A 13,710-nucleotide genomic window follows, 5' to 3' on the forward strand; every position below is an offset into this window, starting at 1 on the left:
CTTAGCCATAAAAGTTAAACATTTTATACATTTTTAACTACAAAATAATTAATAAATTATAAATTTGATAAATGTTGTAAAAATTTGAACTTTAAATGCTTATAAAAAAAAATTGTGCCTATGTATTTTTAATATTTTTCAACTGCTATTAGGACGATATATCAGGAGCCTTATATTAAATTTTAACGCTTTTTTACCCAACAAAAAAATCTTTATTGATATTTATAAAAAAAAAAACTAAAAAAATTGAAAACTGACAATGTCCGTAAACCGCTCAAAAAGAGTCAAAATATTTTCGAAATTTCATGGTGTATAGAAAATGCTAATATAAACATTCAGTGAAATTTTCAAGTATCTACAGTCATTCGTTTTTCAATTACAATAAAATAAGAAAATTGTTACATGAGAAATCAAGTGAATATCAAATGTTGTAAAAATATAAATTTCAGACGCTCATAAAAATTTAATTTAAGTTTCTTGTAGACATTTTTTTTTTGATAAAGGTAGACAAACTTATGAGTAATCTTATATTACATTTTCAAATCTTAGATTTAAAAAGAAAATTTTTTATGAATTCTCAACTCAAAATAGTTTGCTAATTTTCGTGATTTTTCCGTATTTTGTCAAAATTTGAACTTAAAATGCTTATAAATAAAAACTGTGACTAAGGATTTTTAATTTTTTTCATCTGCCTATGAAAAAATAACCTAGGAGCCTTCTATGAAATTTTCAAGCTTTTTTACTCAACAGATAAAATTTTATTGATATTTGTAGAAAAAAAAAACTAAAAAAATTGAAGACTGACAATGTCCGTAAACAGCTCAAAAAGAGTCAAAATATTTTGTAAATTTTATGGTGTATAGAAAATGCTAATATAAACATTCAGTCAAAATTTCATGACCCTACGGTCATTTTTTTTAGAGTTACACCAAAAACCAAATTCGATTTTCTCGAAAACAGATTTTGCGTAAAAATTCCCGTTTTTCCTTAATTTTTCTTTTGTTTTTCATGTCGTTTTTGAAAACTAATGGGAAATTTTTACTTTTTAAAAAAAAACACACATCATTGTAAAATCAATACATTCATCGCTTCGCTCAGAATCTAAAATGTTAAAAGTATATATTTCATAGGTACTCATAAGTCATAACCCTACAAACATACATATTATATATTATACACATACATTCATACATTCATATAGGCTACCTATTAAGATATATAGGCAATTACTAAAGCAATCATAGTTAAAAAATCCAAAAAAAACTAAACGTTCTGAGAAATAAATAGGTAATAAATACTAATAACATTGAGTTTTTTCCAACAATTTAAATTACATTTATTTATAGAAGTAGAAATGATTATTTGCAACGGTAAATCGTTTTGCTATAATAATAATATCATCTATTGTTGTAAAATTCCTAACAGAAGAAAGTGGTTTAACAAGTAACAACGGATAATATATAATGTAATAAATGTTACAATATATATTTTATTCGTGTTACTTTTTACACAGGGTATTTACATATTTGTTTGGAATAAACGAGTTTACCATTTCACGAAAACTTTTATTCGATTTTATGATAAAACCTTGTAAATATATATTTTATTATTATTATACACATAAAATTCAATTTACCAGTAATCTACCACTAATGCATTATATTTATTGCAGAAAGCATGGACAATGTATGGTCGTAAAATAGTTAGACACTTGGCAACATATCTTTACATAAGCAACCTCTTACCTCATTACTATAATAACTGTATGTAAAATGAACACAACATTATTACTAAAATATGAATACACGTTTAAGTACAAACTAACAAATAATTCCATAAAATAGAACAAACTTGAATTATTTTTAAGCCTCCTTTATTTTTGTTATTTTGTTATTGTAATTTATCTGTTAAGACAAAAATAGTATAGATGTATAATAATCTCAAATGATTAAAACTTTAAACTTAAGATATTATATGATTAAAAAAAATGTAGGTATTTAAGGTATAGGTACAAGGCTATATACTGAATTTTTATTTTTATTTTTATTGAATGAATAATAATATGTAACTGCCCTAATCCCTTGAGTAGTTGAGTCTTATTAACTGAAGGCCCCTACAATTAATACTAGACATAATAGGTACCATATTTTATTTTTCACCAATAGTTACCGTACCTTACCGTAATTTTGTTTTTCATAGTCCCATCAATAGAATTTTCCATTATAATAACAAATAACCATCTGACTTTGATTTTTAGATTCTGAGTGGAACTATAAATGTATTGATTTTACAATCATGTGTGTTTTTTTTTTTAAATTTTTTTTTCATCACCTTTTAACCTACTGTACAGTAGAGTAACACCCACTTGCCCACTTTTTTTTCTTTGATATCCGTAGCCTGTAAGTTGCAAAAAAATGTTACTTGTTTTTTAGTTTATTTCTCTAAGTTGTACATACTAAGCCCTCGCGGGCGTTACAATCAAAGTAAAAATAATATAATAAATAGGTATGAAATAGGAAATAAGCACTAATAAATATTTGCTTTTGCACATTTAACCTATATATACTGAATTACATATTATGATTATAGATATGTAACCAAATAAAATCAATTTTACAATAACTTTCAAAAAAACTATGCCTTGGCATATATTATTATGCTTAAAAATTACAATATCATATAACACATTTCTATTCAATTTATCTGTTAAATAATAACCTCTATAAGTCTAATAATATTTTTGCATTTTTTTTTTTTTTTGATATGTTAAGTTTGATTGTTATTTAAAATAAAACCTTAAAACAAATTTTTGTCAAACTGTAAATTTAATTAAGACAATTTATTTCCAACTAAAATTATCATGAACTATAAGATTTATACAGATTTATACAAATGTGGATGAGGCGCAGTGAATTATATTTTATTTAGTTACTTATTATAAAGTACATCGTATTTAAAAACATATCACAATATTTAATCAGTCAGCCAATTAAACATATAACATGTATCTAATATGAGTATCATTCATTATAGAAATTAGAATCTCGTACACTGCAATGTAAAAATGTATACATACAATGTATCGTAATACTTTCATAGTTACCTATATAGTTTAGGTATATGGATTTAAGTTATCTAGTATATTATAGGTACCTATAGTGTTTTGATTATTAAAAGAAAATATGTGATAAACATAAATTTATTTTTTATGAAATTAAAATAGTTATGATGGAAATTATTTAAATTTAATCATCAAACAATTGTCTTATTATAGGTGCTACAAATAAAGTTAAAAACGCGTTTTGTTCAAAAACAAATACTAGTTTATTAATTCAAAAATATTTAATTCAGATTATATTATACCTAAATACCTAATACCTATAATATATTTTACGATCTCATTAAAACCTTATTTTATTTATTTTATGTATACTCCATTTAAAAATATATTCCATTAAATAACCAGAGGCATTCAATATTCTCGAACTCGTTTGACAAGATACAAATTATTTAAGATAAATAATATTTGAGTCGAATACCATTAATTTTATCAACCTATAAAATACAACGATGAAACTTTGATTGATTAACAAATATTGGCGGGGGGAATCGTAGAAAGAAGAACAGTTCATTATAAAATAACAAGTAGTCTGTGGATAGACATTGTTCGTTATCACGGTAGTCGGTTAAATATTAAATAACCAATCGTTCAAGTCTCTCAGAATGGCACATAATACAAGGTAAATAATCAAGGCAGTAGACGCCTACACACAATTAAAACAATATTTTAATACATTATTAAGTAATCGTATGATAATATAACAACTTTATTCAAGTATTTTAAAATTTTTTTTTTTATTTTATATTACATAAGTAAGTGATTTTATTTAATATTAGTTAAAAAATTATTAAATCAATTCTTATTTTCCGATAGCATATTATACAACCAACTATTAGGTACCTATTATTAAAATTATTGTTTAAAATTACTGTAAGTAGGTACTTCATATTTAGTTGAATCGCATGAGTAATATTATTATTAGAATACATGTAATTTAATATATTTTATTTTAGTTATAAATTGAGAATATAACACTACCTATGAATGTATATTTTTGTTTACATTCAATATTTTAACTAAAGATTAACTATGATGATAAATGTATAATATATAGCTTAGGCAGTACATAATATGGACTTATTTAATTTTAATAATATTACAATGAAAGTGCTACGCATAGGTAGGTACTCAGAAAATGTTCTTATTTTATATTATCGCTTGCTTAGTAACCTAATATGATAAAAGAACATTTTTTTACAGTCGACAAATAAAATATGTCAAGTTTAGAACATAAATAGTTGTATGAATTGTACAGGCTTCTATAGTCAAAAAGATCGATTGAAATTTCAGGTATGTTTTTAGAAGGCCTTGACCTGCAATGTATGGTCTTGAATCTTAGTAGGAAATAATTTTGTATTCATCACAGTTTAGAAGTTAATGGTCCCAAATATAAAGAGTATTCTATTTTAGTTTAGACTGTTTAGAGAATAAGAAGATTATTTAAAATTCTACTCAGTTATGGGAACTACTTATACAATTTCTATTTCTCTTCATTTATATTATATACCATATTATTATACTATTTAGGACTACTTAACTACTTTTTTTTACTCTTAATAAATTACAGGGAAAGTGATGAACTTACGCATTTTAAATTTAGTTTTATAAAATTTAACGTAATTATAGCGGTAGAAAAAGTAACATAAATTATTAGGCTATAAATAGATTCATATTTTGTGATAATACTATTTCACTGAAGTACACCTTCATAATAAATTATCCTTAAGTTAATATTCAAAAAAATGTATTTAATATTAGATACAATGTTTTTACAATGATAATATGATACCCATACTAAATAATAATAATTTATACTTTTGAATTGATTTTTTGTCCGTCTTAAACAAATTATGACACTAAAATATTACTATCGAATACTGGACATCTTTGGGGAAGTTTATCAACATATGAGTAGAATAATGGTAAACAGCGATGTCCTATAATTCGCAAATACTTTGTAGGTCAGTTCAGTTTCAGGTCATAGAACTTTACCATGCGTGTATATATATTTTGTTCTTCACAATTAAACTTACGGTACTCCAAGTACGTGTCCGTACGAATTGCACTGTATATCATGAATACTAATGTATGTCAACCAGAGCAGGCGTGTCTTGGGCGAATTTACTTATTATTATTTTTTTTTTTTTTGACACTGAAAGAACAGAGTCCAAATAGTGACTCATATATATCCTATATGTACCAATATCTCACGAAGACGCGAGACTGTGAAACGGCCAAACACTTTGTCGTCGAACGTCTAGCGACTAGTTACTTCCGCATTGAACTCACGGGTAGACTTGTTTTTCTGTTTTAGGCCCGTCATCGTCATGTTATTCCTTATAACCATTATATGCATCGTGACCTCGTTGCCGGCCTCAATGAACATGCCACTAGTAGACCCAGGTAAGCCGATCACACTTATAATAATTTTTGAATGTTTTCAAATAAAATTGTAAATACTCAATATTAGCATTTAGAAAACCTGACCTAACTCAATCTGAAGTATGAAACATTGAAATATTATTCTTAAATTAAAAACTATCAAATAAATCAAACCTTTGGTGATTAAAAACTGAATCTTAGTTATTTAAATTAAATACCTGAAATGGAACAACTAATTTATCAATATATTATGTATTAATTTTTTTTTTATAAAAATTACATTTAACAAGTCATATGGACTCAAATTGTTTTACCAGAGTCAGTTTTTCAGTTTATTTATGTTTTCATATTGCAGTAAAGTATTATTATTATTATTATTATTAAAATTTAGTGTTACACTCAAGGATTTCATTGAAATTTAATATATAAACCAAAAAAATAATTTTACCAACATATCTATATTATATAAATATTAAATATATGTATATTGTGTATCATATAAATATATTGATGTACATTAAATTGTATAATTTTATTATCTTACTTTTTGATGTTTATTATAATTATTATTTTATTTAAAGGGCTCTTTGTAATATCAGGCGTCAAAACATGTGGAAACACTTTCGGTTATTGTCTTTTGGGTAGTGATTGCACCATGGACGATGATTTTTTGCCAGATCCAACTGGTAACTGTGATGGTTTGAAACGTGCATTCACTCCGAGTGCTCCTTTTGCCTGCTGTAAGTTTAACCAAAGATCGCCTCAATCCGGGACACCGATGATAGAATCTAAAGGTACCAAAAAGGCAGCTAACACTGTACCTAAAGATAAATTGGGAAGAAACACAAGGGAAAATATAGATTCCTCACAAATGGATAGTGATCAATTGGCAAAACTAAACGAAATTGAGTTAGTGGTCAAAAAAATTGTCGAACAACTAATAAATGAAACTGCAAATAATATTAAAGCAGAAGAAACCATATTAAATACTGAAACAAAAAAGGAAGAAAATACGATTAGAAATAGTATAAATGATGAAAAACCAACAATGAACGACATTATTGAAATAAAAGATACTACTGTAGATCCTTTCACAAATCCAGAAGAAACATTAGACGAAGGATATGGGAAAAAAGAAATACCTCTAGAGAACAAAAAAGACAATGAAACTATTACACCTGACACACTTGACACAACTGAATCAGAGACGGAAGAACCAAGCATTGATGACGAATTTAAAGCTGAAAAACGTATTTGTCAAAAATCTTGTAAAAGTGAAATTATTTTTTTGGTTGATAAAAAACCAATGTGTTATGGAACACTTTTAGATGACATATGGATACTTACTTCTGCCACATGCGCTTCCAGGTAAAGAAACACAAAATATCAGAACCTTAATATCATGAAAATAAATTTAATACAATGTATTATAATTAATTATCAGCCAAACTAGAAAATTTGAAAAATATCCACCTAAATTAATAGTCATAACCAGAGCTATGCATTTGACGCATATAAAGACAAACTGTTGAGAATGAATATAATACTTAAATGTAATTAAAATAGCAAGCTAGGCATCAAAATATATTATGTAAATCCCAGCATAATGCAAGTAATTTAATAACAATGATAGTTAAAAATGAATAAACCTTTGTTCAAAAGAATAAAAACTGTTGAGCAAATTTTATAATTTTTGTCAAGATTGGTGGTATAAATTACCCATAACGGTATACAAATATTATTCAAGTTATAGAATAATATTCTGTTGAAAAAATATTTTTTTAAATCTTATAAAATAATGTTTAAAACATATTATTTATTACTATAGGTCACATTTTTATTTCTACCTATAACTGTACTAAATTTTCAAAAAATTAAATCTTTAGTTTTTAACTTCATTTATAAAATACATTAAAAATTATACTTTTAATAAGCATCTTTTAGTTTTTCCAGAAGAGAGAAAGAATACTTTTTAGGAATATAAAATACAAAAAAACATTTAATTACTTATTTAATATATCTTTACATTTTTATTTTTTTAATTTTTAAACTTTTAATAAGAACATTTTTTAAAATTTTAATAGGTAAAATCATGAAAAATTAATACAAACTATCCTCGCCTTATTAACATTTAATCACAAATTTCTTTCCATAACTTAAATTTTAAAACCACGCAAAAAAATTAAATTAGACTTAAATTTAGACTTTAGGTCTCTACTTTTTATTTGTATATACAATTTTTAAAACTTAATAATTCCTCATAAAAGTATAATATTTAGAAATATTTCAATAAGCATATAAATAAAATGTCAAAAATTCAAAACTTATATAGATAATTCCATATATTTTTTATGTCTTACATTTTTCTTATCTATAATTATTTTAAATTCAGGTTGAATAAATCTGGTATAAGGAAAGTGACAGTAAGTCGAAAAGACTTAGTGGGACCGACATTGAGCATTTCGAACATATTAGTGCACGAGAATTTCAAATCACCCGTTTCTAAAAGCGCACCAGAAAACAATGATTTAGGTAAATAGTATTATATTAAAATGTGTTCATCAACATTTATCTAAATTTACCTGAAATATTATTTAGCACTAGCTAGTTTGACTGTTCCACTCGAGAGTCAAGCATGTACTCCATGTTTCAGCCAAAAAAATACCGTAACGAATGAAGTATGCAAGACTTCTCAAAACCCGAATTTTAAGAATACAGTGAAATCATGTTCGTATACATTTAAATATTAAAAGGAAACATTGTGACCATATCAACAATTTGATTTCAGCCGAAAACTGTGAAGGTCGTGTACAACTACGAAAGTTGATTAGCAATCCATACATAATACTGCCGTGCAATCACTGGAGGATGCAATACAATGTGAGTATACGTGCATTTAGCCACGCGAGGCGTCACATTTTTTTGTTCGTTTAAAGAGTAACAGTTGGTTAAACAATATTGATTATCCCTCTTGTGATCAAAAGTATGATGTTAAAATAATGATATATGTATGATATACACGTTACACATGTATCATTGTACATTTTAATAAGGTAATAAATAGATGAATAATATCGCACAAAAAATACGATTAATATTCTTTAAAACACTGCAGATTTTGTTATATACTGTTATAGTATTATTGAAGAAATTGTAAGAATTTTGAAATTAAAATGTAAAATACTTTTGTAGCGATTAGATTATTTGAACTCGATTAAACATTTATCACTCCAGTAAATTAATTCAAAAAAACTGTAAAATTTAACTATAAAACCTTAATTGTACAAAAAAATTATACAGTAGTCAAAGAAAAAAAAGGTGAAAATATAAGATTAATTACCTACCATACTTTGACATAAAATAAACTGAAATGGTTACTTTTAATTTATTTGGTAGGTACCTATACAATGTTTTGAATCCATGTAAGTTTAATGAGAAAAGTACTATAGGTGTATGAGTTTTCGTACTTCTAGTCATAAAATGAAGTAGAGAAAGTGACAAGCAGTACAAAATATTGTAATAGAAAAATATTCATAAAAGCGTATTATTTAAAACGTATATCTTTATTAATGCAATATTTAACAAAATATTATACAGGGGTGCAGTGTAAAATAAATTGGAATGAAAGGAAATAATTATTATGAGTGTACCTATATCTAGTAGATACCTATATAGGATATTAAAATTAATTATATTTTCAATAATAATCTAATTTGATAAGCTGAAGAGGAATAATTTAAGAGTCAATCATTTTATATGTCAAAATAAAAACAATTTAAAAATGAATCGTTGATTAGATATTTATAAAAAAAATTAAATCGGGACAAATCCAGATATTGTGTTATTTTATGTCTTTATGTAGAATACTAATAATGAAAATGTTTAACGATGTATGGTAATATTTACCATAAGAAAAATATATTACATTTTTATGTTTAGAGTTATAAGAATTATAAAATAATACTAAATAGTGAATAAATAATGGATTGTAAACATTGATAAACAGAACGATCTACCTAGGTCCTAGAGTATAAAGCGATGTCCGTACAATTATGTATTATAGCACAAATAAAGAATAATAAATAGGTACTTTTATTATTACATTAATCGATATTTTTGTTCTGAAACATGCACTAGAATAAACATTAAATTATTTTTCTTCTTACTACCTTATAGCTAAAATGAAACTGTGTTTGACTTTTGCAGCAAGAAGGGCGACTGGGAAGCAGCCTGTGGTGTGACGGTAAACTGGCTGGTGTCCAAACTGGCGTTGGCGTAGGGTCGTTGATTTATACGCCAGTGAATGAGTACGCCATGTGGATATCCGATAACAAGAGGTAAAAACTTGTTGTTGATTTCCGGGTAGCAAATAAGCTTGGGATGGAAAAATCGCAATATCATACGTATCAGAATTACACATGTCATATTATAAACACTGCTATAAGCTTGAATTGAAATAGCATATTAAACTTGATTTTATAAGTTTTATTTGCATACATCCAATGCTATAAGTCGTAAGATAAAAATACCAAGATGTCTGATTAGACAAGAATATCATAAGGATGAATAATTTATTTGATATCACTAATTTCAAACTGAACATTTTAGATACACAAACATTTTAATCTCATGAAATGAAAGTAGTATTATACCACGTTAAGTATAGGTTAGATGAAAATACATTTACTCAAAAATATACATTTTATACCTGTATTACGTCTTACTCCAAAGAAAAAAATCAACAAATCCTCCATTTTCACACATATACATTTTTCAGGATTGAAGAAAGAAGATGAACAAACAAATTCATCAGATGAAGATCTTGTGTATTAAAAGACTGTGCAATTATTAAAATATTAAATTAATTTCATATCTATTTTACTTACGTAATTATTGATAAGTTTTTAGATTGTAATAATTTATTATAATCGTATGTAATTTTATGAATTAATTTTAAGACATTAAACATCCAAAACAAAACAATTTTTTATCGAATTTAACTCCACTTTCCGTTGCTGGGGGATTTTTAGAATTATTTTTAACGCGTCAAAACTAACAAAAGATTATTTCTATCATAAGGGGTAAGATGGTTTTAAGTGTTATAACCTGTCTACACAATAATAGATCTTCTTTTTTTTTTAATAACTGGTAGGTATATTACACCTGGCTGGTTTAAATTATCAGAGATGTTTTTGTTCTGTACAACATTGGTTTTATTACCTGGCAAAGAATATTACGGGGTTGGATACAAGGTCACTAACTGAGGGAATAACGAACGTTCTGACAGCCTTATGTCGTTATAATGATGTATATAAAATTATATTTTCATATAATTATTTTATAATATGAAATTATATTCTTTTCGTTGTATAAAACTTCACGTTAATAGCTTACAAAAATAATAACCATAAATAAACCGACCTAAAATTATATTTTAGTATTTATCCAGTTATAATCAAGTTGTATTTTCACAGTTCCAATCTTTTGTACAGTTGCAACCTAACATTTGTATTTTTTATACAATTACTCCGGGTCACTGTCAGAATTGTTTTCATTGATTATAAAATGTGTAATTGCATCCTACGAAGTATATAGTGTATATTTGTATTTATAATTTTAATAGAATATGTTTTTTTTATTTTATTTTATATAAATAATATAAATGGCCATGGCTGTATGAAAAAATATTTATATAATATTTAATTTCATTTTTTTAATTTATAAAATAATTACAATTTAAGCTTTTGTTTAACCAACTAAAATTATTTAAATTTATTTATTTTTTAAATTAAAACAAAAATATTTATGTCGATACTTTATTGTTTAATGAATTATTTAATGAATATTTCATATTATTCAAATTCTTTAGTAATACATATTATATTTGAAGAATAACCATAAGTGTATATAGGCGCCTACTCTTTTTTAAATTTCAAATTATAATACTGGTTTAATTTTATATCTTTAGCAATGTACAAATTAATAAGATGCGTAAATTTGATCAAGCAAATGTACCGATCTATTTATAATTTTAAAATAAATATAATGTAGGTATACAAATATATCAACGCGTGTAAATTATATTCAGATTTTTGTCTTAGAATTCTAAATAATTTGTTTTGATCAAATTAAATTTTTTTTTTATTATAGAATGTATTTTGAAATGTCTTACTATAAAGAAATTACTATACTTATATTATTTAAAATCTACCTTGGTTGATTGTCAGTATACTATTTTTTCCATGTCCTTTAGATTAGAATATGTTAAGATGCTTATTAAAACGTGACAGTGAAACTATTTACAGAATATATCTATCATACATACAGTAGTGTAGGTAATTAGAAAAGCCAGAGTAGAAGGTAAAATAATTATGTAAAATATAACGACAATAAATAAGACATTTTATATCGCACCGACGCAAGTTCGAAACCTCGGCCGCGGGCGGCATTTTTCTTCGGGCAAGTCACGGTGTTCGGAGAGAAGTGCCGCCATCCCCCCCTGGGCATGGATGATACCTAAGGGTGCCCACTAAAAAATCTGCCAAACCAAAAACACACGTGTTTACTAACCTACAATTCTCCTCCCCTACAAACAAAACCAAACAGCTAATGACCATAGTTGCCGGGCTTCATGATCAATAAAAAAAAACTTATTATTTTATATAATCTACCAGCTAATTTTAATTTATATTTTATGTAGGTAGGTATCTAATGTGTACTTTTTTATTTCTCATTAAATCATCAAATAAAAGCAACTGATTGTACATTGGTAACTCTCGTGCATGTATCCAATACCTATATTTTTATATTTATAGTATGAAAACAAATAAATCTAATTTATTTATTTCAACTTTAAATCATTATATTTTACATTTCATTAACACTAACACCGAATTACTTGGACATGGCAGGAGTTGTGAGTATTAAACTAAAGCTAACTTAGCATCTGACAGAAATGTATCTACCTACCTACTAATAATTATATTATATTGACATAATTCAAAATTTAAAATAATGTTAGTTTAATTTAAAAAAGAACGGTTGTTATTATTACTACCTTACTCCGTATTCGTAATTCGTACTATTACATTTTAGCTAAAATTAAATTTTCTATTTTTTGTTTTATGTTTCCTAGTTCGAAAATTTGAGTTAATTTGCAATCAATTTAAAATATCCTAATAGTTAGGTTAGATTACATATACTTACACAATACAATTAAAAACTATCAAAGTCTTTAAACGTGTTTATAATAATTAATTTAAATATATAATATATACATATTATACTAAATTAAGTATTGATCGCGTACATTTAATGTATGTATTATAAATGTAAACTACAAGTATTAAGTACCTATGCTTGTTTCCAAATGTTACTCAATGAATATTACCTAAGAAGGAAAAAGAAAGTTATATTTGTTTTAATAATGTGCCTAGGTATATACAATAATAAAATAATAATCGATGTAATATACATATATGCGTATAACGTGCACAGTAAATATGGAAAGTGAACATGTATTCTTAAGTGTAATTTATGTTAGTCATAAGCATAAGTCATAAGAATAGACCACTCCAACTGCGATCACTCCGTCACTCATTAACCGACTTTAATAGTAGAGATATTATACAGAAATTAACTGTACCAGAATAATTTTGTTACTTATATCTATTTTCTGTAAAATATTATATATGCGTTTGTGAAGTTAACATCTCCCATTAAAAATATGGTTATACGTACATTCGGTTCAACGGTTGAAAATAATTAGAAGATCGTAGTAATTTTCCGCGAACCGTGAACATTGATTTGTTGTAATTTATTATTACTCATAACTATTTACCGGATTGATAGGTATTAATGTATTATACATTTTACGAAATTCAAAATTTAAAATAAAATTATAAACATGAAGTACCTATTACTTCACAATCACTTATCAGACCTGGTGATGTGTCATATTTGTACGTTAATTAAAGTCATTGCATTCGACCAAATACCGACGGTTCTTAAATGCACTTACAACTGCAGAAATCAGTGACATAAAAACAGTCCAAGACCTAAGTGCAACGCTTGCCCATAGTAAATTGTTATCGCACCGTTTCTCGCAATACCACCGAAAACTTAGAAACTCGAATACCACCCAGAACTTTGAAACTAGAATACTACATCGAGAATTTTAAATCGCAAATACCTACCTACATATATCT

General features: G+C 25.8%; 1 protein-coding gene across 1 annotated transcript; it reads left to right on the forward strand.

Annotated features, from left to right (window-relative positions):
- Positions 1–3,635: 3,635 nt before the first annotated feature.
- LOC132945845 (uncharacterized) lies at positions 3,636–11,317 on the forward strand. Its single transcript, XM_061015636.1, has 8 exons — positions 3,636–3,740; positions 5,436–5,524; positions 6,085–6,871; positions 7,896–8,035; positions 8,102–8,230; positions 8,292–8,383; positions 9,710–9,840; positions 10,281–11,317. Exons 1-8 carry the CDS (start codon positions 3,724–3,726, stop codon positions 10,297–10,299), a joined length of 1,404 nt encoding a protein of 467 aa, XP_060871619.1. The 5' UTR covers positions 3,636–3,723; the 3' UTR covers positions 10,300–11,317.
- The last annotated feature ends 2,393 nt before the right edge of the window (positions 11,318–13,710 follow it).

This window comes from Metopolophium dirhodum, chromosome 5 (genome assembly GCF_019925205.1).
Source record: "Metopolophium dirhodum isolate CAU chromosome 5, ASM1992520v1, whole genome shotgun sequence".
NCBI classification, from domain to species: domain Eukaryota; kingdom Metazoa; phylum Arthropoda; class Insecta; order Hemiptera; family Aphididae; genus Metopolophium; species Metopolophium dirhodum.

Coding starts and splice junctions, on each gene's coding strand:
- LOC132945845 (XM_061015636.1), top strand. Junction 6,872..7,895: donor TCTGCCACATGCGCTTCCAG/GTAAAGAAACAC, acceptor TTTTAAATTCAG/GTTGAATAAATCTGGTATAA. Junction 8,036..8,101: donor ACCAGAAAACAATGATTTAG/GTAAATAGTATT, acceptor AATATTATTTAG/CACTAGCTAGTTTGACTGTT.